At 57.9% G+C, this 26,723-nt stretch overlaps 1 protein-coding gene across 1 annotated transcript; it reads right to left on the reverse strand.

Moving 5' to 3' along the window:
* Positions 1–516: 516 nt before the first annotated feature.
* On the reverse strand, positions 517–10,007 carry FSCN1 (fascin actin-bundling protein 1). Its single transcript, XM_080830703.1, has 5 exons — positions 9,062–10,007; positions 2,792–2,948; positions 2,583–2,704; positions 2,276–2,443; positions 517–1,850 (listed from the first exon to the last, which is right to left on the reverse strand). The coding sequence occupies exons 1-5, from the start codon at positions 9,891–9,893 to the stop codon at positions 1,648–1,650; spliced, it is 1,482 nt and encodes a 493-aa protein (XP_080686829.1). The 5' UTR covers positions 9,894–10,007; the 3' UTR covers positions 517–1,647.
* Between the last annotated feature and the right edge of the window lie 16,716 nt (positions 10,008–26,723).

The following is a 26,723-nucleotide window of genomic DNA, read 5'->3' on the forward strand; positions in this document are numbered from 1 at the left end:
CTTAGCCCATCCAGCGGACTCCTCCCAGGATCTGCACCCATCTCTGTGCCCGTCCTCGGGGGATCCCTTGGACCACGCAATCCCAGCCCCTGGGGAACCTGAGCCTCGTGTTTGGGGGTGTGCTTGGGGTCTCTTGCAGTGTGTGAAGAGGGCCCCATCAAGGTGCATCCGTGGAGGCAGGAGGAGGAAGCTGGATCTGTGCGATCGTGCTACCTCGCTCTCTACCTCCTATGCACACAGGCATGCAGTGCACGGGCCCAGCCCAAGTGCATGCCTGTTTCCAGGCCTCCAGATAGATACTGGAGAAGGGAAGTTGTGGAACCAGATTCACCCAACTGCCTACCCGGGAGCTCCCACTATGCCCTTGGGACACTGGCGGCCCCAGGCTGGTCTCTGGGGTCAAAGTCCACCGCTAGCAGAGGCCTCCTCCACTCCTAGAGATGTCCTGGTGGCTCAGAGCATCCACGGGACCCTCAACCCCTGCATCCCCAAGACACACACAGGCCAGCTCAGGGCTGCACACTCGCATTATTTTATTTTGCTTTTCCAGTCTGAAGCTACTATCATGGGCATTTAGTTATACAAATGACACTTACAAAAAATAAAAGACCAAGACACCCAGAGCGAGATGCATGGCAGAGATGAACTGGTCGAGGGGAGCAGGGCTGGCAGGGGCGGGGCTGGGAGCCAGGGGCCTGGAGCCTCCCCGCGGGGCTCCCGGTGGAGGGCGACGCCCAGCTTCATCCCACCCCGAGACCCGAGGAGTCCAGTCGGACAGGGAGCACCGATCACACCGGGGGCTCTGGCTGAGGCGGTGAGGGGCTCAGCACCAACCAGATGGGGACACAGGCCTGGGCAGGCAGGAGGGAGGGCGCCGGCAAGGGCCCCCGAGGAGGTGGGGACAGGTTCTAGATTCAGGGAAGCACCCCGCCCCCCCACAGCTAGCAGAGAAGGAGGGCACCGATGCCCAGAGATGCGGTTTCAAGATTCCCCCACAAGACCCCTTGAAGATCACTCGGGTCTGCCACCAGGCTGGCCTGCATGCCTCCAGCAATAATGCCTCGTTTAAAAAAAAAAAAAAAAAAATACTGATTTGGTCATTTTCTGCTTCCAGTCAGGCCAGGACGGGGTGTGCGGTGGGCAGGCCCGCTTGGTGCAGAGGGGCGAGCAGCGGGTACATGCCAGTGTCACCCCGTCCCCTTCCTGTGGCCTTCCCCTGACGCAGGGGTGGTGCGCCGGGCGGGAGGGGGTGATAGGCTGGGGGCAGGCACCCAGTTCCGGGGAAGTGGGGCGGGCAGAGGCCCTTGGGAGGGGGCAGGAAATTCCAGTTACCCCAGCAGGCCCGGGGGCACGGGAAGGCCTCCCAGCTCCCCCACTCTCCTCGGCCACTTTGGGGAAGTAAGGCTCAGAGTCATCTGAGGTCAGAAGACAGGGCTGTCAGCCTCGCCCCTAGCAGAGAAGAGAGGACAGAGGGGTCTGAGATCCCTCCAAGGACCAGGCACGGGGCAACAGGTGGGGGGGCACCGTTTTCTCTGGGTTTCCAGTTTGAAAGGCAAGGGGCTCGCCACCACGCCAGAGCCCGCCTGGAGAAGAGAGTTATTAGCAGAAGGGTCTGGGCAGGGCAGGGACGGGGCGCTGGGCGGCAGGCTAGTACTCCCAGAGGGTGGCTGGCTCGATGGTCTCGGCGCAGGCCTTCAGGACCCCCGCGTGGTCCCCCTTCAGGTAGCGCCCGCCCACCTTGATGGCCACCTTGTTGTAGTCACAGAATTCGAAGAAGAAGTCCACGGGGGTGTCGCTGCTGCTGGTGACCGACGAGTCACTGCCCACCGTCCAGTACTTGCCTGTGGAGTCTGCAGGGGCGAGACCCATCAGACCCCACCCTTGGCCAGCTCCCCACCCTGTAATCCTGGCTTCTGGAGTTGGGGTGAGTTCTGCGTGATGCCCACCCACGCCTCCCACCCCTGCTGGATGGAGGTCTGAGTCTCTTCCCCCCACCAGGACTCTAAGTGCCATAACTCAGGTGTGGGACACCTTCCCTGTCCACCGTTCCCAGAATCCTGTTTCCCTCTCTGCTCTCCTCCCCCTTTTCTAGCCTGTGGGTCCCCCCTCCTACACAGAGAAAGGAGAAGGGGCTTGGTGGCCACAGGATGTTTGTCCCCAGAGCCAAGTCACAGGGCAGTCAGGCTGAGCCCCAATGTGGAACAAGGGTGCTTCAATCCCTTTGGGCCACGCTGGTCCCTGCACCCCCCTGGAGCTACCACCCCTCAGAACCCACCTTTGATGTTGTAGGCACCGTCATTGAACTCCAGCTGGAAGACATCATAGCTGGAGCGGTTGGCATCCAGGGTGCCCGTGACCTTGCGGCAGCCGATGAAGCCATGCTCCCCACGGAACACGATGATGGGACGGTTGATGAGCTTCATGAGGAAGAGCTCCGAGTCCCCTGTCCCAGGAAAGGGGAAGGGCGGTGAGTGGGATGATCGGGCCGTGGCTCAGAGAGGGAGAGCAGGGAGTCTGGGGTCGCCCAGCATGTCAGCCCTGGGATGGCGGGGGCGTGGGGGGCTGCGCCCACAGGTGGCTACCTGCCGTCTCCACCGAGGCAGCCAGCTGCCCGTTCTTCTTGGCCGTCACGAACTTGCCATTGGACGCACGCAGTGTGATCCGCCGATCACGCCACTCGATGTCAAAATAGCAGCTGGCGTTCCTGGGGGTGGCGGGAAGGGTCAGGCAGGGCTGCCTCCGGTCCCCCGACCCCCGGGAAGGGCCAGCCTGGGCGTGGTGGGGCACTCACTTGGTGGAGGCTGTGGACTGCACGCCCCCAGTGGCCGTCAGCGTCCAGTACTTGCCCGTGTGGGTGCGGAAGGCGCACTTTTTGGTGTCACGGTCGATCTCCAGCTGGAAGGTCTCCTGGTCAGTCTCCTCGTCCTGATTGGCTGACAGGTCCATACCTGCGGGGAGAACTTCCAACTGGCACGGGGGACCCCCCTGCACCCCGAACCACAGCCCTGCCCTCACACATCACCTCGGCCTCCACATCAGAGGGCAAGACCCGGGACCCCAGGCGGGGCCGACTCCGCCCGCCCTCACATCGTTTTCTCTGATGCTAGAACACCTTCCAACAAACCATCTGCACAAAGACCTTCTAGAACCAGTCGGGAGAATCTTAATGTGGCCCAGGATTAAATACTAAGGATTAATTATTGCTAATCATCTAGTAGTTATGTAAGAAAATGGCTTCATTTTTCAGATACCCACAAATATCTCAAGATGAAATGCCTTGATGTCAGGGATTTGCTTTAAATACAACCAACACCAGTGACTATAGGGACAGATGGGGCTAGACGGCAGAATCCCGCATTTGGGGGAAATCGATAGATTATATCCTTCCTGCTCCCATATGTGTGTAAAAGTTAGGAATGAAACGTAATACCACACACTCGTTTCAGAAAATTTATAAAACTCATAAATGCATAAAAAAGGGAGTCACATGGGGGCACCCGGGTGGCTCAGCAGTTTAAGCGCCAGACTCTTGATTTTGGCTCAGACCGTGATCTCAGAGTCATGAGATCAAGTCCCGGGTCTCCGCGCTGAGCTTGGAGTCTGCTTAAGATTCTCTCTCCTCTCCCTCTGCCCCTCCTGGCCTTGCTCTCCCTCTCTTGGGGGCGGGGGAGTCACACATACCCCCATGCCCACCACACCCCCAGAACACACTGCAAATGGCAGGTGAACACACCCTCCTCGCCTTCTCCCTGGTGCAGACACACGTATTTTCTCTACCTTGAGGGCATGTGTGCCACAGATGATTTGCAAATGACCTAGGCAACACTGCTCACACACATTTCCCTGTCCCTAAAGCACCTGATGTGACAGAGGGGGCTTCCGCGCTCCCGTGCGCTGCTCCCCAACGGCTGATCTCTGGGGCCCCACCTGTGTTACCTCTTCCAGCTAACAACCTGGAAATAGGCTATTTGGTTCCAGCAGAACAAATTCACATTCCCCAAACGCCTGGGTTCTAAGTACCGCAACAGCAGGGACATCCACCCACTCTGCTGGCCATCCAGTCTCAGGGCTCGAAAGTGTGTCACCATTTGCGTCTGGACACCTTTAGGAAGATGGGATCACAGTGGGAGGTGGCAGGCGGCCCTTCAGATAAGCAGGTGGAGGCTGGTGGATGGGGGAGCCCCGGCTCCCTGCCCAGGACCCACATGTAGCTCTCCACCACCCAGCAGAGGGGCTGAAGGGTATGAGTCTGTCTTAACCCCCATCAGCACCAGGGGGCGGAGACCTTCACCTCTACTTCAAGGAGGAGAATGAGCCAGAGGTGCTACGTCCTTGCCCAAGGTCACCCAGAGAGAAACTGGTAAGTGCTGGTAAGCCTCAGGAGGGGAAGTGGACCAACTCCGGCCTCCTCCTCCGTGTTCTCTCTATGGACTGGCAGACCCAGGGTCCTGAATAGCTCCTCTCAAAACCCCTCGGGCTCAAGCCTCCAGGCCTGCTGGGCCCTCTTAGCCCTGATCTCAAGGATCTGCTGACTGCTAGGAGGCAGGTAGTGACCCAGACCCACCATCACACCCCCAGAGAAGATGAAGGTCGACAGGGACTGGGCCCCCTGGGTAGCTGAGCCACCAAGAATAGGACCATCCTAAGGCCACTCTGGGGAGTACAGCGTGAGGCCAGAGTCCCCACAAGCTGGTGGACATGCCCTACCCTACAAGCCAGCCCACCCCAGCCCCATGGTACCACCTGCCCAATGTGGGGTGTGCTGGCTGACCAGAAGGAGGGGAGAGACAACAGGAAAGGCAACCTCGGGCGTACTCCGGCAGCAGACAGGACAGAGGGGGATCTCCAGAAAACAGGGCAAAAGAGGCAGGAGGAAAGGGACCTGGATTAGAAGTCCAACCTCTAGCCAGAGGTTAAGCAAGAAGTCGGGAGGCTCCTTCTCGGGGAGACTTAGCCAGGGGCAGCCCTGTGCGCCACAAAATCCATTCGGACCTGCTCTTCCCATAGGAAAACAAAGGGAGGCCCCGCCCAAGGGCCACACAGCCTCGGCCATCTGCTCGGCTGCTCAGACCCCATGGGCTGCTCGTATCCAGTCCTGGACGTGGTCTGATGGAACGACCTGGGCCAGCCAGGCTGCCGCCGAAACTGGGGGCCAGGCACCCTCAGCGAGTGCCTTCCCCTCACTCAGCCCGTAGCCCTATCAAAAGGGTCTCTCCATCCTGCCAGGAGGGTGAAAGGATTCAGGGCCCTATTATCAAGCTGACACCAGGTCTTCTGATCCCAACAGGAAGGAGTACGGCAGCAGGGGTGGGAGTGGGGGGGTGTCTCCTCTTCCCAACATCCTGCAGGGCCCTTCCTGGCTCCAAGGCCCTGCCCAGACCGGGAAAGGCCCCACTTGGCCTTGGAGTCTCTAATTAGAGCTGGGTTACTATGGGAACAGGGTTTTCTTTGGGATTTTTCTTTTCATCAGCTGCAGCAGCCACACTGAGTCACAGGCCCGTAGGAGCCCTGGAGAGGCAGATGCGGGGCTGGGAGAAACTCATCTCCTGCCTCCCCCCGCACATCCCCCGCCCTGCCTGTCCCTCTGCCTCATGGCTTTTCCTGTCGCCAGCCTCTGAGCTAGTCCCTATGGTGGCTCAGAGAGGACATTTCCTCCCCCTCAGCCTTGGCAGTTCCCAATTTACCCTGGCTGGTCCAAAAGAGGCACTCCCCACCACCCCATGCAGTTTAGGGGAAGGGGCCTGGAAGCTTCTGTGGCCTCCCCTCCCCCTGCCCTCTTTCTACCACGTGACCACCTCAGATCCGTCCTCCAACCTTGCACAAGAATTACCTCAAATGCCCTGGCTCTTAGGGAGAGCTCTTACACATCCTGCAAAGCCCAGCCTGACCAGCCCTTTTCTCAGGCGACCAGCCAGCCTGGCCTCTGAGTGCCTCTGAGTGGCTGGGACAGCGCGCCTCCTGAGCATGGGACCCCAGGACAAGGAGGCTGACACCAAGTGGGAAATGTGGGCCTGGCGTCCAGGGCAGGTAAGACTTCCAAGGAGCACTGGGGGCGGGAGACACCCCACCTGGCTGGGAAGTGCCGTACACCTAAGCCAGAGCCCTCACCAGTGACCTGGTCACAGCTACACCATTTCTGAGGCCCTGGGATGGACGGATTCCACCCACCTATCACATCAGTCCTCGGACACCAGGACCCCACTCCCTGGTGGCTGAGATGGCCCCCTTCCCAGAAACAAACCCTGGCCCAGAGAATTAGCCCATGGTGGCCCGGGCCGGCCCTTTACAGATGGGGAAACTGAGGCCAGAGAGCAGGTTGCACCGTCAGCAGGGAGCACCGCACCCCCACCAGGCAGGCCTGCGCAAGTCTGTGGGCATGATTCACATCCCCCCGTCAGCTAAGCCCAGGAGCCTCCTCCTCCCTGGCTGGCTTTTCCCAACATGTGTCAGAAATACAGACACCGCCTCCTCTGCCACGCAGGCCTGTCCAAAATGGCCTCTGAGACACGCCCCCAACCACACAGCAGCCGCAGGTCTCCTTCCATCCCACCAGGAAGCTTTGGGGCCAGTTAACATGAGAACAAGATGAGGACCCCCTAGATCCGAGGCCCAAAGAGTCCTAATCTCAGCCCCCAAAGACTCCTCCCCCAATTCTTCAGACCTTTAAACTCAGAGATGAGCCAACACTTCTGGCCCAATTTTGGACTCCCCCTGCCCCATCAGCCTGAATCACACAGTAACACTTCCAGCAAGGGCTAATAAAGAGGAGAGGGCATCTGCCCAGACTCGCTCTGCTCTTCCCCTCAAGAGGAAGTTATGAGATCCCTGACCCTCGGGGCCAGGTCCACCGGCTCCTCCTCGTCTTCCCCAAGGGAGGCACTGGGTGCAGCCCAGCAGGGACGTGGCCTCCCTGCAGGGGTGAGTGCCCATCGTGGGTCCTGTGGCCCCACCGGGGGTTCCAGTCCCACCTACCAACCTCACAGGCTCTTACTCAGCCATAATGGGCTTTCTGCTCCTCCCTGCCTCAGGGCCTTTACACAAGCTGTGCCTTTTTTGTCTTCAACCCTTACCACATGCCTGATACATGCCACCTTGTATTCATCCTTCAGGTCAGCTCCAGGGTCCTCTTCGGAAGTGTCTCCCCCACCCCGCAGTCTAATCTGAGGTCCTGATGTACCTTCTGGACACCTAGGCCTCTGCGTGACACCTCTGGGATGCTGATCATGTCCCAAGAAGAACATCAGCTACAAAAGGGAAGGGTCCAGGCACATACACTCATTCGTTCACCAATGACCATGTCTCACCTGATAGGAGGGGCTCAAGGTTTGCTGAACAGGTGAGGAGTCCTGCCCCACCTACACTGTGGGGGGAAGGGTGAAGGCCACTGTGCCCTGGAGGCTGGGAGGCCTGGTGGGGGGTTGGGTGTCAGAAAAGAGCCTATTTTGTAATCAAACGGACCCAGTTCTCTGTGTTGCTTACTTGCTGTGTGACCTTGAGCAAATGGCTTCACCTCTCTGAGCCAAACAGGCTCATCCATACAACAGAGACAATACTGCCCAAATCAGTCAGCAAACTGAGGCACAAAACAGCCATTACCCCACCGGACCCAGACCCCACTGCCAGGGGGCTGTAAGCCCCAGCTCCACAGACCCCACCCACAGTCAGGAGGGTGGCCTTCAGGATGAAGGCAGGGAAGTCCACTCCACCAGGAGGAAGACACTGATTGGGCTCCCATCCAGCCATCTCCAGAGGCTGGGGCCCAACTTCCCATCAGCAGAGTGGGACCCCCACAGGTCTCTCCAGCGGGGCCTCCGGCTGCAAAGAATCAACTGGCTTCCTTGCCAAAGGAGGAACGAGGGCGCCAGAAGGAAGAGAATCCGCCCAGGGGGAGAATCTAAGAAGGGAAAGAGAGGGGCTCACTTCTGGCGCGCAGGCCGGTAGGAAATGGCCAGGCCAGCGGGAGGCCCGGGAAAGGACCAAGCGAGTTGCAGTCAATTGTTCCGGGCGGGACACTTGGGGTTGGGTTCACTCGAGGGAAGGGGCTTCCCGAGGGAGCCGGGCTAGGGTCTCCGGGCTCACGCTCAGTCCGCCCTCCCAACGCCCGCAGGGCAGAGCGCAACAGACCCGAGACGTGCGGGCGCAGGGCGGGGTGCCTGGCAGGGCGCCATCCGCGCCACGCCGTCCCAGGACCGGGGCGCTAGGAGGGAGGCCACCTCCAGGGAAAGCTCCAGACCGGGACACTAGGCCGGGGACGGCGCGGGGGGTCCTCAGCAGGGGGGACCCGCAGAAAGCCGATCCCTTCCCCCGCCCCTCCGCATCTGGTTTTCCCATCTGCAGAGACCAAGCAGGACAAAGGGGGCGAGGGAGGGCCCTCTGGAGGAGCCCGCCCCCCTGCTCACAAAGGCCGCGGCCTCGAGCGCGGGGCAGGCGCGGGAGGAGGGGCTGGGGGGGGAAGGGCAGACACACGGGACGCAGCCCCCCAGCAGAGGCCGACCCCTCGGGGCTGCAAGTGGAGGGCTGGAAGGTGGAAGCGCACCCTACGGAGATCAAAGGCTCCCCCATCCCGCCAGCGCTGGGAGGTTCGTGGGGGGTGGGGGTGAGCCCCGCGCGCGTAGCGACCCTCGCCTCCGCCCGTGAGCTACAGGCCCACTGATTAGGGAGGGGCACAAGAAAAGGGGGGAGGGGCGTTCCCCCCAACCCAGAGCTGGGCCGGGCGATCCGCGGAATCCGCGCGCAAGGGGAGTCCCAGGCGGGGGTTCGGTGGGTGGCATATAGGGCGGCGCCTATGCGGGGACCCAGGAAGCCGAAACCCCAACGCCGGGTAGGAGGGTGCAGCGGCGCCCAAGGATGGGCATGGCCCCACCCCTCGCCCCCTCCTCCGGGCCCTAGCGCACGTCCCGCGACAAGGCGGGGTGGCCAGCGCGCCTAGCGAGGGCGCACCCGGCGTCGCTAGGGACTGTAGCAGCGCCGCGGGTGAGAAAGGGCGGGAGGCCGGAGGTACGGGGGTGGGGTGCGCTTTGTGCACCGACCGGGAGAGGAGGGGGGCGGCGTCCCCACTCACCCTGGCGCGTGGACACGTTCCTCTCGTTGGCCGCCTGCAGCACGACCTGAGCGCAGCTCTGCTCCAGGGCGAAGAGCTCGTCCTTGCCCACCTTGGTGGCCTTGCCCGCCTTGAGCGTGCCGCTGGGGCCCGACGGCGCCAGGTAGCGCCCCTCGCAGTCGCGGAAGGCCACCTTGCCGGAGCGGAACTCGAGCGTGTAGCCCGTGGCGGGCTCGGGGCGCGCCACCAGGCGCCCGTCGTGGCGCAGGAAGCGGTGGTCAGCGGTCTGCACGCTGTAGCGCTGGTCCTGGAAGGCCAGCGTGATGAGCGAGTCGACGCCCCAGGGCACGTCGCGGTCCACGGCGATCTCGTCCGCCGGCCGCGCGCTCAGGTGCGCGTAGCGCTTGCGGGTCAGGCTGTAGATGTTGACCTGCGGGTGCATGGCGATGTGCACGCTCCACTTCTCAGCCGGCGACACGGTCTGCGCGAAGCACGACAGGCGGTCCTCGGTGCCGCCGAAGTAGCGCCGGTGCACCTCGGATTGCAGGGACCAGCGGCCGTCGTCGTGCGCCACGATGAGAAAGCGGCAGTCGGGGCCGGGCACCTCGCGCTCGCAGGTCACGTTGCCGTCCTTGTCCGCCGCCAGGTAGCGGCCCAGGTGGCTGCGCAGGCACACGGCCGCGCTGCCCGCCTCCTCGGGCGGCTGCTCCAGCGTCCAGATCTGCTTCTTCTTCAGGCTGCTGGCCGACGCGTTCACCTTGAACCCGAACGCCTCGGCCGTCAGGTACTTGTTGCCGCAGTTGATGAGGCCGAACTGGATCTGCACGGCCTCAGCAGTGCCGTTGGCGGTCATGGTGGCGGCGAGCGGGAGGGCCCCGGCGCGGCCCGGGAGGTCGGTGGCGGGTCCCCGCGGCGGCGCCCTGCTCCTTTGTTCGAGACCGCGGCCCGGCGCGCACCCTCCGCAGCGCTCCACAAAGCCGGCCCGCGGCGCGCGGGCCCCTTTCTAGGCGCGGTGACGTCAGCGTCGCGAGGCCCCGCCCCCTCCCCGCCCCGGGGCTCGGCCGGGGAGGGGGCTCAGGGAGCGCGCGGCGCGGGGACCCAAGGGGCGCGGGTGGCGGCTGGGCTCTCAGCGTGACCCCGGTTCTGCACGGCCGCCCTCTGCAGCGCTCCCAGCTCGCGCCGCCGTCCGCTCCCCCCCAGTGCCAGGGTCCCACCCTCGCAGCGCCGCAGCCTGAGCACCCACCCGGAGCTCGGGACCGGTCGGAGTCCTCCCGGTTCTAAGCCTAGCCGGGAGGAAGGGTTTGAGGTTGTGACAGAGACCGCAGAGACCACAGAACATATCAGTACTGGGTGGGGGCGGACCGGAGGCTGCTCGGAGAAGGTGGCCTTAGAAGCAAAGCTTTAAAGGAGGGAGGGCGCGCTCACCCACCGCGCAGGGGCAGGTGAGCCAAAGAGGGGTGGGGCAGGACAGGAGCTGGGGGAAGGGCCCGCAGACCCCAACTCACCCAACTCAGGCCTTGTAAGACACTTCCCTGCAGGCCACCCACACCCTGCCCTCAGACCAAGCACTCAGCCATGCTGGCCCAAAAGAGTTCTTCAAGGTAGTGGCAGAGACAAGGGACTGCTGTTCCCATTCTGGGGATGCAGAAGTCTCAGGGTTCTGGTCTTCCAGGCGGCGGGGTGGGCTGGTCAGAGGTGGGACCACTCCTGGCCCCGCAGTCTGAAGGGCGTGGGCGGGCTGGGGGCTCCAGGACCAGTGTGCCCTTCAGTTTATACCCCCAGGCTCCCACTTCCTAGGTGGCTGAACTGGTCAAAGCCCTCCTCCTTCAGGACCCCAACTCTGTACCATTCTCCCTCGAACGGGACACTCCCTGCAGGCGTTCAACTGCCCCCCCCCACACCCGCCACGTCCTCCCCCTTCTAGGGACACTTCCCTTTTCTAAGGCCAGGACTTTCGCTGGGACATTCCCCACATGCCAAGCAAGCTCGTGGAATGCCAGCATGACCACAAGCTGCCCACAAGGTCTCGGGGCCAAAGGCATAGAGCCCTGAACCGCCTCCCCAACTGGTTGGTCTGGGCTGTGTCTTCCCCCAGGCAAGCCCCTCCAGGGATTTTTTTTTTGTTTTTTTAATCTTCCAGGGCAAGATGGCGTCACCTTCTCACCGTTGTGGCTCCAATGTGTTTACTGGCAGGGCCTAGAACCCCAGGCAGGCAGTGGCCATATCTTCCCGCCCCACGAAACCCATCCCTCAAGAGCCGGAACATCAAAAATTTCTCATTTTGAGGTTGTCCCTTAGGCTTGAAACCCAGGATCTCACTGGCTCTGTGACTTCAGGCAAGTTGCTTAATCTCTCTGAGATTCCGTTTCCATGTTGTAGAAGAGATACAAATGCCCCATGTCAGGAGGGTCTCAGAGTCCCTGGGGGCATGGAGCTCAGACACTGTCCCTGTCCACCCTCAGGAGCCATTCCAGTCCCGCGGAAGCCGTGCATGTAATTAGAAAGACCCCAAACTTCTGGCCAACCTCCTCCAAGGCTCAAAGGAAAGGCGGATGAATAGTTGTAGGCGTTTCCAGAAGGCTGTGTGGTGTCCAGCTTGGTGCTGGCAAGGGGGACTGGAGGATGCTGAGACTCGCCTATTGGGATCAGGGCTGGGAGGCCCCTCCCTCGGGTCTGCTGTTCCCTGCCCCTGCTCTGGCCCAAAGGCCCCTCCTGCAGCTCTGTAGCCTGGAGGCCAGGAAGGGCTCCTGCCCCTCAATCAGATCAGAGGTGGGGGAGGGTCCAGTCCTTCCCAGGCGATGCTTTGATGGGTAGGAAGACTGGCAAGTCCAGAGTCCAGATGGGTTTGGCAGCAGTCTGGGTTCAAATGCACATCTCTGGCTCTCGGCTTTGCCCTCTCTGAAAGGGTCATGGTGACAGCACCCGCCCCAGCAGAAATGCCGAGAAGGACAGTAGAAGCTAAAGTTGGTGGCTCATCAGGCGCCTGGGAGACAGTGCTTGGCATGTGGTCAGAGCTCAGCAAACATCACTGTTTTATGGTTCACTAACAACACGGACAGGAGGCTCCTGGGGACACAGACGGGTCTCCTCTGGCCCCCAGAGTCCCCTGGGAATCCCCTGGGGATTCCCAGGACCCTAGTCCTGCGGTGAAGCGAAGGCAGAGTCGTGGGAAGCTTTTAGGATCCATCAGAACTCAGAGCCTTGTGCCTATTTGTTGGATAAATTAAAATCGAATGTTGCAAAGGGCAGAGGTAGGAGGAAGAGGAAGGACCCCCGGGACCTGCCCACAGGACAACAGTCCCAGTGAACGAAATCGAGCCTGCGGGTTGCTGGGGTCACTGGGGTCAGTATAGGAAGCACTGAGGTGAATTTCGACGGATGTGGAACTAAATTACTAGTATTTAAGTTGCTTTTTTTTTTTTTCCTGAATAGACGATAGGTTCCATGACTCAAATAATCAAAAAACTTAAAGTGGGGGCGCCTGGGTGGCTCAGTGGGTTAAAGCCTCTGCCTTCGACTCAGGTCATGATTTCAGGGTCCTGGGATCGAGCCCCACATCGGGCTCTCTGCTCAGCAGGGAGCCTGCTCCCCCCTCACCTCTCTCTGCCTGCCTCTCTGCCTACTTGTGATCTCTGTCTGTCAAATAAATAAATAAAATCTTTAAAAAAAAAAACAAAACTTAAAGTGGCCCTTGTCCTTATCGGCAGTTAGATTTGTCACTTATGTGTTCCCGTCTTTACACAAAAGCGAGCAACTGCCTTTGTCTTCTTCTCTCCATTTATTTGCTTCTCTTCTATCACTTGATGTATCTTTTTATTTATTTTTTTTTTAAGACACCCCCATGGGACTCAAACTCATGACCCAGGGATCAAGAAGCTCGTGCTCTCCAGACTGAGCCAGCCAGCCGCCTCTGACTTGGTTATCTTTTTTTTTTTTTTTTTTTTTTAAAGAATTTATTTGTTTATTTGACAGACAGAGATCACAGGTAGGCAGAGAGGCAAGCAGAGAGAGAGGAGGAAGCAGGCTCCCTGCTGAGCAGAGAGCCCGATGTGGGGCTCGATCCCAGGACCCCGGCATCATGACCTGAGCTGAAGGCAGAGGCCTAACCCACCGAGCCACTCAGGCGCCCCCTGACTTGGTTATCTTAACGCCATTTCGGCTTCAGTACAAAAGCGGCTTCCTCGCTCTTCCTCCCCGTTGTAGAACATTCCACAGCACTGTGGGCCGTGTTTGTTTACCTGGCGCCGTGTGGATGGACATTTGGATTGTTGCGGTGGATGCCTTGCTTTGGCCAGGCCCCCCTCCCAACAGTGCAGTCCTCGACCACACACCAGCATGTTTTTGTGCATCTCCTTGCCCAACCATGCCTTGTGTACCATGTAAGGAAATTAAGGCTGTCCGGTCTTGCCTTGTATGCCTCTGGTAATGGGGAGCTCACTCCATCCTCTGTCCATTGCCAGTGTGGGTGGTATGTATATGCCGTGCACTAACTTGCCTGGAGATTTGGGAGTGAGGAAGCCCTGGCCCACTGAAGCTGCCAGGAGTGAGGGTGTCCTGTGGAGTGCGCAAACGACCACATGTCTGGATCGCATGACCATAGAGCCTTGGATGGGGTAAGAGGGAAGCCTCTTTTTTTTTTTTTTTAATAAGTAATCTCAACACCCAACGTGGGGCTCGAACTCACCACCTTGAGATCAAGAGTCGCATGCCTCTGTGACTGAGCCAGCTAGGCACCCGGAAGCTTCTTGGTTTTAAAAGATATTTATTATTATAATCAATTATTATTGGGAAGCCAATACAGGCACAAAATCTCAGGCAAGTTGAGCAAAAGAGCATTTTTAAAAGTCACCTGCTGCTCTGCCCCCATGTTGTGTGTCCTCCACTGGCCTTCTCCCGGCCTTCCCCCATGTTTCGGTTACACTGGGCACCTCTGTGTCCAGCAGGATCACACGGTGCTGTCGGCAGACCCTGCCTCGGGTCCCACTGGGGAAGGACAGGAACACGGTCGCTGTGTCCCCGGGCCCCACGGGAGCCCAGGTGCCACCTGAGCTGCCCTGGAAGGAGGGCATGGCGGGAACCAGACCTGAGTGGCTCCTGGGCAGGCCACTTTGTGGCATGTGCCTGGGAAATGAGGCCACTGGGAGAGGCTGCTCAGATGGCCCCAAACCCAGTTCCCCAGGTGAGGATCCTGACCCACGGAGACCCAGACCCCTTCTCCCCCAGCCAAGCAGCCTCCGGTGGGGGGGGGGGATCGCTGAGCCCACCCCTGACGAGCAGGGGTCCCTGAGACGAGATCCCAAGGTGCACCTGGCACAGAAGTCAAGGAGTAGACACTGTCCCTTGCGTCCTGGCTCTGACGCATACTTGCCATGGGACCTGCAGTGAATTACTTCCCTCTGGTGCCTCGGTTTCCTTGCCTGTCAGATGGGAGTAATGACACCTGCAGAGTTTCTCAGGAAAACGCCAAGGTAGACGTAATCCCGGCACAACATTCTGTTAGAAACAGCAACCAAGGGGCGCCTGGGTGGCTCAGTGGGTTGAAGCCTCTGCCTTCGGCTCGGGTCATGATTCCAGGATCCTGGGATCAAGCCCCGCGTAGGGCTCTCTGCTCGGCGGGGAGCCTGCTTCCTCCTCTCTCTGCCTGCTTCTCTGCCTACTTGTGATCTCTGTCTGTCAAATAAATAAATAAAATCTTAAAAAAAAAAAAAAAAAGAAAGAAACAGCAACCAAATGTCTTCACCTTCTCTCCCGAAAGTTCTGCACTTGAAATGGCAGGAATGCCTGGAGTTTGCCTTGCAATATTCCAGACAGGGTGGTGGGTATGTAGGGCTCCCTACATGATCGTCTCTACTTTAATAACTGTGGACATTTCCATAATAAAAGGCTTTGGCAAAACCTACCAAGAATAAAAATAAAAAATAAAAGACCCAGCCCCGCCTCCGAGAAAATGATGTGTGTTGCGGCGGGGGGAGTAGAGGGAATGTGATTTCTGCGCCAGCAGGGAGAGCACAGGCGGGTGCGCCATACTTCAGTGTTTTTTACGCGTGTGTTGTTTTTCATAACAATAATAAAACCTGGGAGACCGTGTAAAGCCCTCTTTTCGCCTGTGCCATAGCTCTGTGTGAGAGGGCTGCCCCCCCGGAGTTCCGACCACTGCCCACCAGACCGACCTCTCTATGATGATTCGGAAATGTCTTAGGCAGACAGAGGTGGAGAGATGATGGATGGATGGATGGACGGACGGACGGATGGACGGATGGATGGTAGGTTGATAGATGATGGATGGTGGGTGGTTGGGTGGATAGATAGATGGATAGATGATAGGTAGGGGGAAGAAAATGGATAGGTAGATAGATGTTGGATGGATAAATGAATAGATTGATAGATGATAGATGGGAAGATAGATGGTTGGAGGGATAGATGATGGTGGGTGGATGGATGGTGGATGGATAGATAGATTGATAAATGATAGGTAGATAGAAAGATACATGATAGATGGATAGATAGGTAGATAAACAGATGCATAGGTAGATAGATAGTAGGTTGATAGGCGATAGATAGATGGATAGAAGATAGTGATAGATATTAGATACAGAAATGCATAGCTTTGTTTCTGAGGGCCTTGTTTATATATTTGGCACGGCTTCAGCTTCTTTCTCTGCATCACACTTCCATCCCTTGGTGACCCTTCCCAAGGAGCCCCCCTCCCAGTCACCAGGGCTGTCTATACCACCTCTTTACACTAGGGCATGTGGGGAGTCGTGAAATTCCTACGGGCCTGATGCTCCCAGCTCGGTCTGCCTGGACCGGTTGTGGGCTCACCTCTACCCCTTCCTGAGCTGAGCCGGGCTATCCAGCGCCTCCTACACCCCAGGCCCCCGGGGGTCCTCAAGGCAGGAATCTTCCCCAGCCTGAGAGCTGGGTACTAGCTTGACCAACTCCTGGGGACCCTCTCACTGGGCTCTGCCCTTGTGGGGCACAGGGTCTGTCTGGTTGGGGAGGTAGGCATTCATTCTCATAAAAGCTCCAGGCATTGTGCTGAGAACTTCATCGGCTTAACCTTCCTACAAGCTGGGAGTCTTCCCTGTTTCCCAGATGAGACGAAGGGACACGCCCCACACAAGGCAGATGGGTGGTTGCAGGGGGGTGGGGAGGGACTGCCTGATGGGTGCCGGGTTCCTTCTGGGGTGAGAGAAATGGTCTGGAAGTAGGGACAGGTGCTGGTGCCTGTAGTTAATGCTACAGAAGTATATACCTTTTTAAAAGATTTTTTTTTTTTTTTATTTGACAGAGAGAACCACCACAGCAAGGGGAGCGGCAGGCAGAGGGAGAGGGAGAAGCAGGCTCCCCGCTGAGCAGGGAGCCCGATGCGGGACTCGATCCCAGGACTCTGAGATCACGACCTGAGCCAAAGCTGGACGCTTAACCGACTGAGCCACCCAGGCGCCCTAGAAGTCTGTACTTGAAAACGGTAAGTTGCATGTTATGTAAATTTTACCCCAGTTTTAAAAACCCATCACTTTTGGGGGGGAAAAAAGAACACAACCAAATCACGCAGCTAGGTGTGATAGTATGAGGACCCAAACTCTGGGGTACTCCCTCCCGGGGGGCTGCTCCCCCTCTTGCCTTGAGCAGGGGTCACACCCCTTCCTCCCAGGCAGCTGCAGCCTCCCCAGCCTCCTCACACCTCTCTCCCAGGTCTCCCCCTTCACATCCAGCTTGGCAGCCCCATACCACACCCAGTGAGACCCTGGAGACCTCACACGCCACCCCCAACCCCTCCCCCACCCAGGGCTCTGCTAGCTTCTCTTTGACTATCACCAAGAGACCGGGGCTTGGGGCCCCTGGTCTAGGCCCTCCACTGGCTCATCACAGCCCCCTTGAAGCTTTGGTTCGTCGTCTGCAAAAGGGCAGGGCATGAGGCTGTCCTGGGAGCTCTGAGCCAGCATCCTCAGAGCTGCGTGATGGGGACGACTGGGCTTCCCGTCCCTCAGAAGGAGGGGAGTGTGGCCCGGGCAGTGAGGGGCCAGAAGCGCTGTCCACGTCACAGACGGCCAGATGTCCCCGGCTCAGCCCTCCATAAATGACCTGCCTGGAGGCCGGAGCCTGTGAATGGCTTCCGTTGTTCTGCTGCCCCTCGAGGCAGCCTGGTACGGCCTGCGTCCCTCCAGAGCGCCCTGCAAGGGGGAGGGAGCGTCCCTCCAGGGCAGGACTCCAGGACCCCTGTGCCATCCAAGGCCACAGGCTGCCCCCCAGCACTGTGGGGACAGAGCCGAGGCGGGCACAAGGAGGCCATCGCCCCCTCGCCCTGTCCCCGCAAACACCCCTGCCAGTCTCTGGCTGTTGCGCCTTCCGGTTACAAACAGGGCCACCGAGGCCTGGACAGAACGAAAAGGCCCTAGTCCAGCTTTAAGGAGGGATGTGCCGTTTTCGGGGTGCCAGGATGCCGCACCTGCCAGGGGGGCAGATGCTGGTCTGGCCCTGAGGCCCAGGCGTGTTTTGCAGAGTGAGGCTGCGGCGGCAGGTGCCTGGCAAGAGCCTGGCTAATTAAGAGGGCATTAGCACCCCGGGCAGAGCCCCGCTCCTGCCAAGACATCCTTGCCAGGAGTGGGCCCGGATTCCTTGGCCGCGGAGAGGCCCCTGGCTGGTGGCGAGCCTCGGTCTCCTTGCGCGGGCCACCGCCCCACCCCTATCCTGAAGGGCCTGCGCCCCTCAGGGCTCCCCCCACCGTTGCTGCAAAACCTCGGTGGGACAGGCCCGTCTCTGGCCTCGGCTCCTTCTACCAAACGGGGTGGCCATCCACTGCTGCCGGGGCCTGAACACAGCCCATCCGGGTCAGCTGCGAGGAACAAGGCGTCTGTCTTCCCTGGTTCAGCGAGGCCCGAGCGCTGTTCTGATCAACTCCTGATGCTCGGGGGAGCAGGGGAACAAGGGTAACAAGCGTGTCTCCCTAGTACAGCTGCCCCAAGGCGTCCACCGGGACAGCCCGAGTGGCTTCTGAGAAGGCAAGTGTGATGGGGCCCCTCTCACTTAAACCTCTTCCATGGCTCCCCAGGGCCCAGCGCCCAGCACGTCAGGGTCCCTGATGGTCTGGGCTCTGTGCCCCCGTCCTGCTTCCCTTCCTGGTCCCTCTCCACTCACTCACACCCTCCCCCACAGGGCTCCAGCAGCTCCGCCATTGCCTGCTTCGACCTGCCCTGCGCAACGTGGGTCTGAACCGTGTGCGTCCACTTACACGTGGATTTGCTAAGTGTATTTTCCCTTCCTCGTGATTTTTTTTTAAAGATTTTATTTATTTATTTATTTGACAGAAAGAGGGAGGCCTGGGTGGCTCCATAGGTTGAGCAGCTGCCTTTGACTGAGGTCATGATCTCAGGGTCCTGGCATTGAGACCCGCCGTAGGCTCTCTGCTCAGCGGGGAGCCTGCTTCTCCCTCGCCCTCTGCTCCTCCCCCTGCTTGTGCTTTCTCTGTCTCTCGCACTCAAATGAATAAATAAAATCTTTTTTTTTTAAAGATTTTATTTATTTATTTGAGAGAGAGAGAATGAGAGAGAGAAAGCATGAGAGGAGAGAGGTCAATGGGAGAAGCCGACTCCCTGGTGAGTAGGGAGCCTAATGTGGGACTTGATCCCGGGACTCCAGGATCATGGGCTGAGCCAAAGGCAGTTGCTTAACCAGCTGAGCCACCCAGGTACCCAAATAAATAAAATCTCAAAAAAAAAAAAAAAAAAGAGGGGTGCCTGGGTGGCTCAATGGGTTAAAGCCTCTGCCTTCAGCTCAGGTCATGATCCCAGGGTCCTGGGATCCAGCCCCGTATCCGGCTCTCTGCTCAGCAGGGAGCCTGCTTCCCTTCCTCTCTCTCTGCCTGCCTCTCTTTCTACCTGTGATCTCTGTCTGTCAAATAAATAAATAAAATCTTTAAAAAAAAAAAAGAAAGAAAAGATAGAAAGAAAGAGAAAACCCTGACTTAGCTCGCCAAACAATGAAGCCATTAGTTAATGGCAAGAAACAAGAAATCCCAAAGAGGGGAGTTTCCAGGGTTGGTTAATTCTAGTAATAGCTGGGAAAGGACCCTGGAACTTCCCCACTCCTCTGCTATTATTATTGAGTCAGCTTTGCCATCAGGCTGAGCCCCTCAGAGTTAAAAAATGGCTGCCAGGGCTCCAAACATCACATCATCTTCCTAACATTATCTAGACTAGGCTTTTGACAACTGATGAACCTCTTCTCGGCATCATGATTTAAACACAGAAGGCAAAATACATAAGATTACAAAGGAAATCAATTATATTAAAGTTGTCAACATATCGTTTAAATGTGATATGCTAATACGTGTCCTTCTTAATGATACACTAAATAATAATATCTCATGGTGGATTCAAGAACTACCATGACTTGAGTCTAAACGATATTCTGAAATTTCCCCAGGAAGAGTAACATGGGCTAAAGCCATCAGTGGCTGTTGGTGACCAAGGCCTAGGCCCTGGGTGGGTTTGTTGCTCCCTTACATAAAGGAGGGAAATGCTAAACTCAGTTAGTGACAATCAGCACGTGATTATTTCCCACCCAGGTTCAGAGACTCCAGACTCCCCAGTTCCAGCAGCTCTTTGCAGAGGGCTCTCTTTGCATACCGAAGAAATACTGGGGCTTCTGGCTGGTTGGGTTGTTAGAGCACGTGACTCTCCATCTCAGGGTCGTGAGTTCAATCACCAGGTTGGGCAGGGAGCCTACTTAAAAAGAGAGAGAGAGAGAAACATTTTCCCAATTCCTCCAGCACATCTTTCCTGAATTCTCTTGGCCAAGTTGCAAAACGTGCCCCTCTCTGAAACCAGCCCCCAAAGAATGACCTTGTGATCCAGCAATACCTCCCTGGGTCTATACCCAGTGAATTAAAAGCGGGGACTCCGTATTTGCAGGGCCATGTTCACAGCAACGTGACTTCCACTGGCCAAAAGGTGGGAGCAACCCAAGGGTCTGTCGATGGATGATGGACAAACAGAATGTGGTCCATCCATAAATGGAATATTACGCACCCATCAAAAGGAAAGAACACAACACGGACGAGCCCCAAGGACGCTGTGCGAAGTAGGCCAGACAACAAAGGACAAATACCGAATAGGAATGAGGTCTCTGGAGAAGTCTCGTTCACAGGGACGGGAGCTGTATGGCGGCCGCACCTGACTTCATGACTTACCGCATCACCCAGTAAACGAGACAGTGCCCTTCTGGGAGGAGACAGAAACACACACCACTGGAGTGGAAAAGGGAGCCCAAAGACACAGAGGTCAGTGCACAGACAGCCTCCGAGTGGGACCATGTTTTGTAAAAAGGAGGCAATGCTGCCGACCCCACAGGGTGGTGGGGGAATGTTCTGGAAAAGGGGTTGCATCGTCTGGAGTCAGCAGAGGAGTAGGAGTTGAGGGGCCGGCTGAGGTTAGATCTGGGGTGCAGAGGAAGGGAGACAGAATAGCAGAGGCCAGACCTGCAGGTCTGTGCTCAGGGGTTTATCCTGAGAGCGCTGGGGAGCCCGTGGGAGGGCTGAGCGGGAGTGGGCGCTGCTTCCATTCTCGTCTGTAGGAAGATGGTGAGGAGAAGCCAGCCTGGGGCCGAGGCTAGGGAAAGAAATGCTGCCCGCAGGAGGGAACTCTCCACACCTGGGGTAGAGGCCCCAATTCTGATGGCCTCAAGGGCCAGCCAAGCAAAATCCAGAAGATGTGCCCAGAAAGCGGTTTCTGTTTTGGGGACAGAACTGACACCATGAGCAGGGCTGGCAGTGGGGAGCACGAGCAGGGCCACGTAGGCCCCCGGGGACCTCAAGCCTCCTGCACAGCTTCCCTCCTCCAGACCCAGCCTCCGAAACAGAGCGGGACCCCTCTGTCCCTTCCTCTCCTGCTGTCCCGGGCTTCCCACCCCAGGCAGGAAGATGGAGGTGGGAAAGGCCCGCAGAGTCTCCTTCCCTCCCCTTAGCTCCTCCAGCCTGGCGGGGGCATGTGGGGGGCAGAGGGCAGCAGCGTCCCCAGCCCAGCCTCTGTTCTAGTCATGGGGTTATTGGTAAAACCAACACAAGGCAAAATCCCAATAGAGGAGTGTCTTCGAGGCCACTGTCCCAGGGCGCTGCAGGCTCTGACCACACAGTGGTTTTGGGGACGATGGGGGAGATTCTCAGCACGTCTGCACCACTCTGGAACCTACTTGAGGGCGCCTGTGGGGTTCCGAGGGACAACTCCTCCTCCCCGCTATCCACTGTGCTATCAGCCCTGCTTGGAGGGTCCCTGTCCAGCCCCAGCAGCACCACTTCGGGGACAGTGCTGTTCAGAGAGGTGCACTAACTTGCCTGGGGACGTCCAGCGAGTCAGGACCGGGCCCCAAACTCGGGTTCCGTGAGCAGCTCTCGCTCTCTTGCTCCCAGGGCCTCAGTTTCCCCTCTGTGGCTGGGTGGGTAAGGCTGCCAGGCTCCCCTGAGTTTCCTGGCGCCGCCAAAATAAAGTACCTCAAGCCGCATAGCTCAAAACATCAGGACTTTCTTTAGGGTTCTGGAGGCCAGAAGCCAGAAATCGGGCTTGCTCGGAAGGCCCTGGGAGAGGATCCTCCCCACTTAGGCCAGCCTCTGGGGGCCCCAGGCAGCCCTGGGCTTGTGGCCGTGTGGCTCCCTCTCTCCCCTGTCCTCTCATGGTCTCCATCCCCACATCCCGCTCTACATGAACCCCCCTCTCCTTTCCCCTGCAAAGACACCGTGTCCATGGGATTTAGCACTGCCCCAAATCGAGCACCTCGTGCGAGAGCCCTAGCTGGTGACATCTGTGAAGACTTTATTTCCAAATGCAGAACCTCACGTTCTGAGGTTCCAGGTGGTTACAAATTTGGGGGTGGGGGGCAGCCACACTTTAACCCCATACAGTCTGGATGGGGGCCTTGCCCGGCTCAGGCCCTCCTTCCCCTCTGCAGCCCCTGAGACCCCGGGCATCGTTTCTGTCATTTGTGGGCTCCCCAGGGCAAGGACCCTGCTGTGGTCCCCTTGTCCCATCCGGGGTCTGGATTGGTAAATTCCCCTCGAGTACACCATCACACAGAGGCCTCTTGCTGTGCGACACCATTTACCTAAGTTCAAAAACAATCCAAGCTAGTCTGGGGTGACAGCAGCAAGTGACCTCTGGGGAGGTGCTGATGGGGCGGGGGCTTCAGGGGGTCTGGGAGGCTCGAAATTTTCCATACCAGCCACTGGTGTAACTTGAAGTGTTCTAGCTGCCACATTAAAAAAGAAAAATCAGTGAAGTCAATGTTTAGTGATATACTTTACTTAACCCATTAATGTTCCTCAAATATGTTCGTTTCAACGTATAATGCTTATAAAAATTGTTGAGAAATTTTAGGTTCCTTCCACCCCTGAACAAAGCCATCCAGCTCACCTCCCCCTCGGCCCAAGTGCTCCCCGCCACAAGGGCCATCCTGCGCCTCACTGGCCGAAGTCCTGGTCCACACCCTCGTCTCAACGCACACGGAGTCTGAGTGGTAAAGGTCTGTGTACTTCAGGTACTGGAAGCCTCAATTTGAAAAAAACAAAACAAAACAAAACAAAAAAACCCTAACTAAAACTAAAAGAAAACATTCTCCTTGAGTGATTGGGTCCTGGGGCCAAGGCAGGGCTCAGCACCTCCCTTTCTCAAAGGCGCAGGGTGATGGGGACCAGAAGCCCACAGGCTGGTGGGGTAGTGGGGGCAGCCCCAGGGAAGCAGCCTGCTCCCAGCCGGCCGGGGCGGCCGCAAACAGGAGGCCGGGATTCCATCCGTCTGCCAGACTTGGCCCTTATCTCCCGCCGCAGAAGGCAGCCTATTGTCTGGGGAGGAAACTAAGAGGATAGGAGGCCGCCTGCCCAGTCCGCCTCTCCCCCAGGGCGCCCCCTTCCCCACCCTGCCCTTTCCAGCCCTCCCCAGCAGCCTAACCCCTGGTCCTGGAAGCATCCCCCGCCCCCATCAACCCTACCAGCAGGTGTGCTGGGGCGGGGGCAGATAGAGTATCTTGTTAAATCGAAAGGAAGTGCGTTGGTATAAATGCATACTTGGCACAAGTTCTCAAGATAAAGCAGGAAACAGAGAAGACCCCTTCCTTTTCTCTTTGTCCTGTTCTCCTTTCCTTTCCCTTCTGGAACAACTGAGTCATAAAGCCATTCACTGGGGTCATCAGCTGGGGCAGAGCAAAGTGGACACCCACACTGTGGCTCTGAGCAGGGGTGGAGGCCCAGAGGCCAGCAGGTGGAAAGGGCTTCCCTGGGGGATGTGCAGGAGAGGAGTGGGGGCTCAGTGGAGGGGGAGAGCATCTCCAGGCAGGGGAGGTGAAGGGCGTCCAAGCCCATGTGGGGTGAGATCCAGTGGAGGCCGGGTGGCTGAGCCGGGAAGGAAAACTTCTGCAAGGTGGTGGTGGCCACGGGAGACAGGGGTGCGTCAGGGGACTGAGAAAATAAACAGACACATTAGGATAATGGCAGCCAGGTTCTCACTGGCAGAGAAGGTGAGCTATAAATACAGGAGAACAGGGCCACTGACTGGTTGGGGGACAGGTAAAGGGAAGCCCTGGCCACTGAGGACTCAGGTGAAACATACCTGGAGATATGCCACACGCGTGAAGCTTGACCCCAGGAGTCCTGGCCAGTGTCCCCCGCACCTGCCCACCCTCTCCTAGAGCTTCAGAAGGGCCATCCACAGGCGCGTGGGTGGCTCAGTCCATTGAGCTGGTGACTCTTGGTTTGGCCTAGGTCGTGATCTCTGGGGTCGAGCCCTGCCTCCAGCTCTGTGCTCAGCAGGGAGTCTGCTTGTGGATTCTCTCTCTCTCTGCCCCCACTGAACAGGTCCACCCTGCTCTAAGGATGCTCTGTGGACTTTGGCCCCTTCACAGGGTCTTCATGGTACCCAAAGATGCTCCACGTCTAGCCTCTACTGTGTGCCGGGTGCTGGGCAGGTCTCATCTAATCCTCACAGCTGTTATTATCCCATTTCAGAGGTGAAGAAAGTAAAGTTCAAGGAGGCCAAACTTGCCTGGGAGGGTGAGGTGGGAACGAAGTCTGTCCAAGGCTCTCTAAATAGCACTGCCAAGTTTTCTTATTGAAATCCCCTCCTCCAGCCCCCAGACAACTTGCCTGGGGACACCTTTCTCTCAGCCTGACCACCCCTCCCTGATTTAGCTTATGGTCTCTGGTGTATTTGGGGAGAAACGGGAGGGTGAGGCACGGATGATTACACTACCCACATCTCCTCCTTTTTCCACTCCTCATTATTAGTAATGGGCTACCTTTGACTGCTGTGTGACTTAGGGCAGATTACCTACCCTCTCTGAGTCTCAGCTTGCTCATCCGTACGAGCTTCATAATCAAGTAACTAATAATGAAAGGAGTCCACCCATCACCCACCGCCAGCACTACAGGCAGGAAGGGGAAGTGGATGGAGGAGTCTGGGGGGCGGGGGAGGGACTTGTGAGTCAGTTTCACGGAGGTAACAGATCCCCAGGGGCGGGGTCTAGGTAGAGAGACACGGATGGAGACCCCAAGGCCCAAGTGCATGCATTTGGAGCTCATAACAACCACGATCGCAGCTCCTATTACAATTCCCACGTTGGAGTCCGTGACTCAGCCTCGCCTCCCGGTCGGCGGAGCTCGCAGCCAGAGAGCGGGTCCCCAGCTTCCGCGGAGTCTGAGCACACCGAGGTGGGGTGGGCCTCCGCTTTGTGCCGCTGATGGGGCGTGGCCTCCAGGAGATGGACCAATCCGGGGAGAGCACAGCTCCGGAAAGCCAATGGCGCGCTTGTAGGCGGGGAGAGGGTGTGGGCGCCGCGCGGAGCGGGGACTGGGGGCCTGGGAGCCTGGAATCAAGGAGCGGGGGATGGGATGGGATCCGAGTGAGCAGGGTTCCCAACTACTCCCAACTGTAGGCTCGGCTGGGAAGGGGGCGACCCCTGCTCCGCGGTGCTTCCCTCAGTCCCCCACCGCGTCCCGGGCCGGGCGGGCTCCCCGACCCCTCAACCCCCCTTCCTGCCGGCTGAGACCGCCGAGAGCGCCCCAGGAGGCTAGGGGGACGTGGAGGCTCCCGGCGGGAGGCCGGACTCGCTTCCTGCAGGGCGTGGTTTCTGAGATCTCCAACCCGAGGCACCTTCCCCAAAGTCGCCCCTTTACCACCCTGCATCCCTCGGCTGCCGCGTTCCTTCCCGCCTCCCCGGCCGGCCGGCCCTATTGCAGTCCTCAGACGGCCTGGAGGGATTTCTTAACAGGCAGTCCTCTTCCCAACCACCGGGCTCTCCGGCCGCTCCTGCCCAGCATCCATCCCGTCCCTCCTTTGGACTGATTTTCTTCCACGGTTCACTCTTCCCCTCAACTGTGAGCCTGGGGTACAACCCTGTTCCTCCTCCCTGCTCCCCTCCACACCCCACTCCTCCCCATCCCACCCCTCCACCCAGACAACGATCTGTGCTCCAGGGATGGGCACGTGACTGAAATTGTCCAATGAGGAGCAAACTCAGGGCTGTTGCTTAACCTGCTGGCTCAGAGCCTTGCTGTCTACCCCAGGTCAGTGTATTCTGTGGTGTGCCACCTGGACTTGTAGCAGGCGTTTGGTCACCTTGTAGACAGAGCTGGCCTGTGGAAAAGACAATGCTAAGAGAGTCTCAGAGAAATTGAGCCAGAACCCTGATCATACTGTACCTGAAGTCTCATTATCCCTAGACAGTTACAGAAGCCAAAATTCATTGTTTTAGGCAAGATTCAGGGGTGGTGTCCATTTCTTGCAACGTGAAGTTATTCATTGACAATGTTGATTGCATCCTCACATCAATCCTGGGAAGATGGGTGGGTAAATACAGAATTTATGACCTATTTTCACTTTTGCGCTCATGGCAGACATTACCAGTCAACTGCCAAACAATTTCCTGCTGAATCCACAAAGTCTCAGACTCTCCCATTATCTTAAAAAAAAAAAAAAGATTTTATTTATTTGACGGAGAGAGAGGGGGGCAGGTGGTCACAGGGGAGAGTGTGGCAGAAGCAGCAGGGAGGGGCGCCTGGGTGGCTCAGTGGGTTAAGCCTCTGCCTTTGGCTCAGGTCATGATCCCAGGGTCCTGGGATCGAGCTCCACCTCAGGCTCTCTGCTCAGCGGGGAGCCTGCTTCTTCCTCTCCCTCTCTCCGCCTGCCTCTCTGCCTCCTTGTAATCTCTGTCTGTCAAATAAAAAAATAAAATCTTAAAAAAATAAATAAAATAAAATGTTTCCATCTTAAAAAAAATTTTTTTTTTTATGGGGCGCCTGGGTGGCTCAGTAGTTTAAGCCGCTGCCTTCGGCTCAGGTCATGATCTCAGGGTCCTGGGATCGAGTCCCACATCGGGCTCTCTGCTCGGCAGGGAGCCTGCTTCCCTCTCTCACTCTCTCTGCCTGCCTCTCTGCCTGCTTGTGATCTCTCTCTCTCTGTCAAATAAAATAAATAAAATCTTAAAAAAAAAAATTTTTTTTAAAGATTTTATTTATTTATTTGACAGAGAGAGATCACAAGTAGGTAGAGAGGCAGGCAGAGAGAGTGAGTGAGAAGGAAGCAGGCTCCCTGCTGAGCAGAGAGCCCGATGCGGGACTCGATCCCAGGACCCTGAGATCATGACCTGAGCCGAAGGCAGCGGCTTAACCCACTGAGCCACCCAGGCGCCCCCCAATTTT

Source organism: Martes martes (assembly GCF_963455335.1).
Source record: "Martes martes genome assembly, chromosome: 18".
Lineage (NCBI taxonomy): Eukaryota > Metazoa > Chordata > Mammalia > Carnivora > Mustelidae > Martes > Martes martes.

Bases quoted from the DNA above. Each gene is read 5' to 3' on its own strand.
- FSCN1 (XM_080830703.1), bottom strand. From the start codon at position 9,893: ATGACCGCCAACGGCACTGCTGAGGCCGTGCAGATCCAGTTCGGCCTC. The intron at 2,949-9,061 runs GTGAGTGGGGAC...TTCTCCCCGCAG, and splicing joins GAACGTGTCCACGCGCCAGG to GTATGGACCTGTCAGCCAAT. The intron at 2,444-2,582 runs GTAGCCACCTGT...TTCCTGGGACAG, and splicing joins TGCCTCGGTGGAGACGGCAG to GGGACTCGGAGCTCTTCCTC.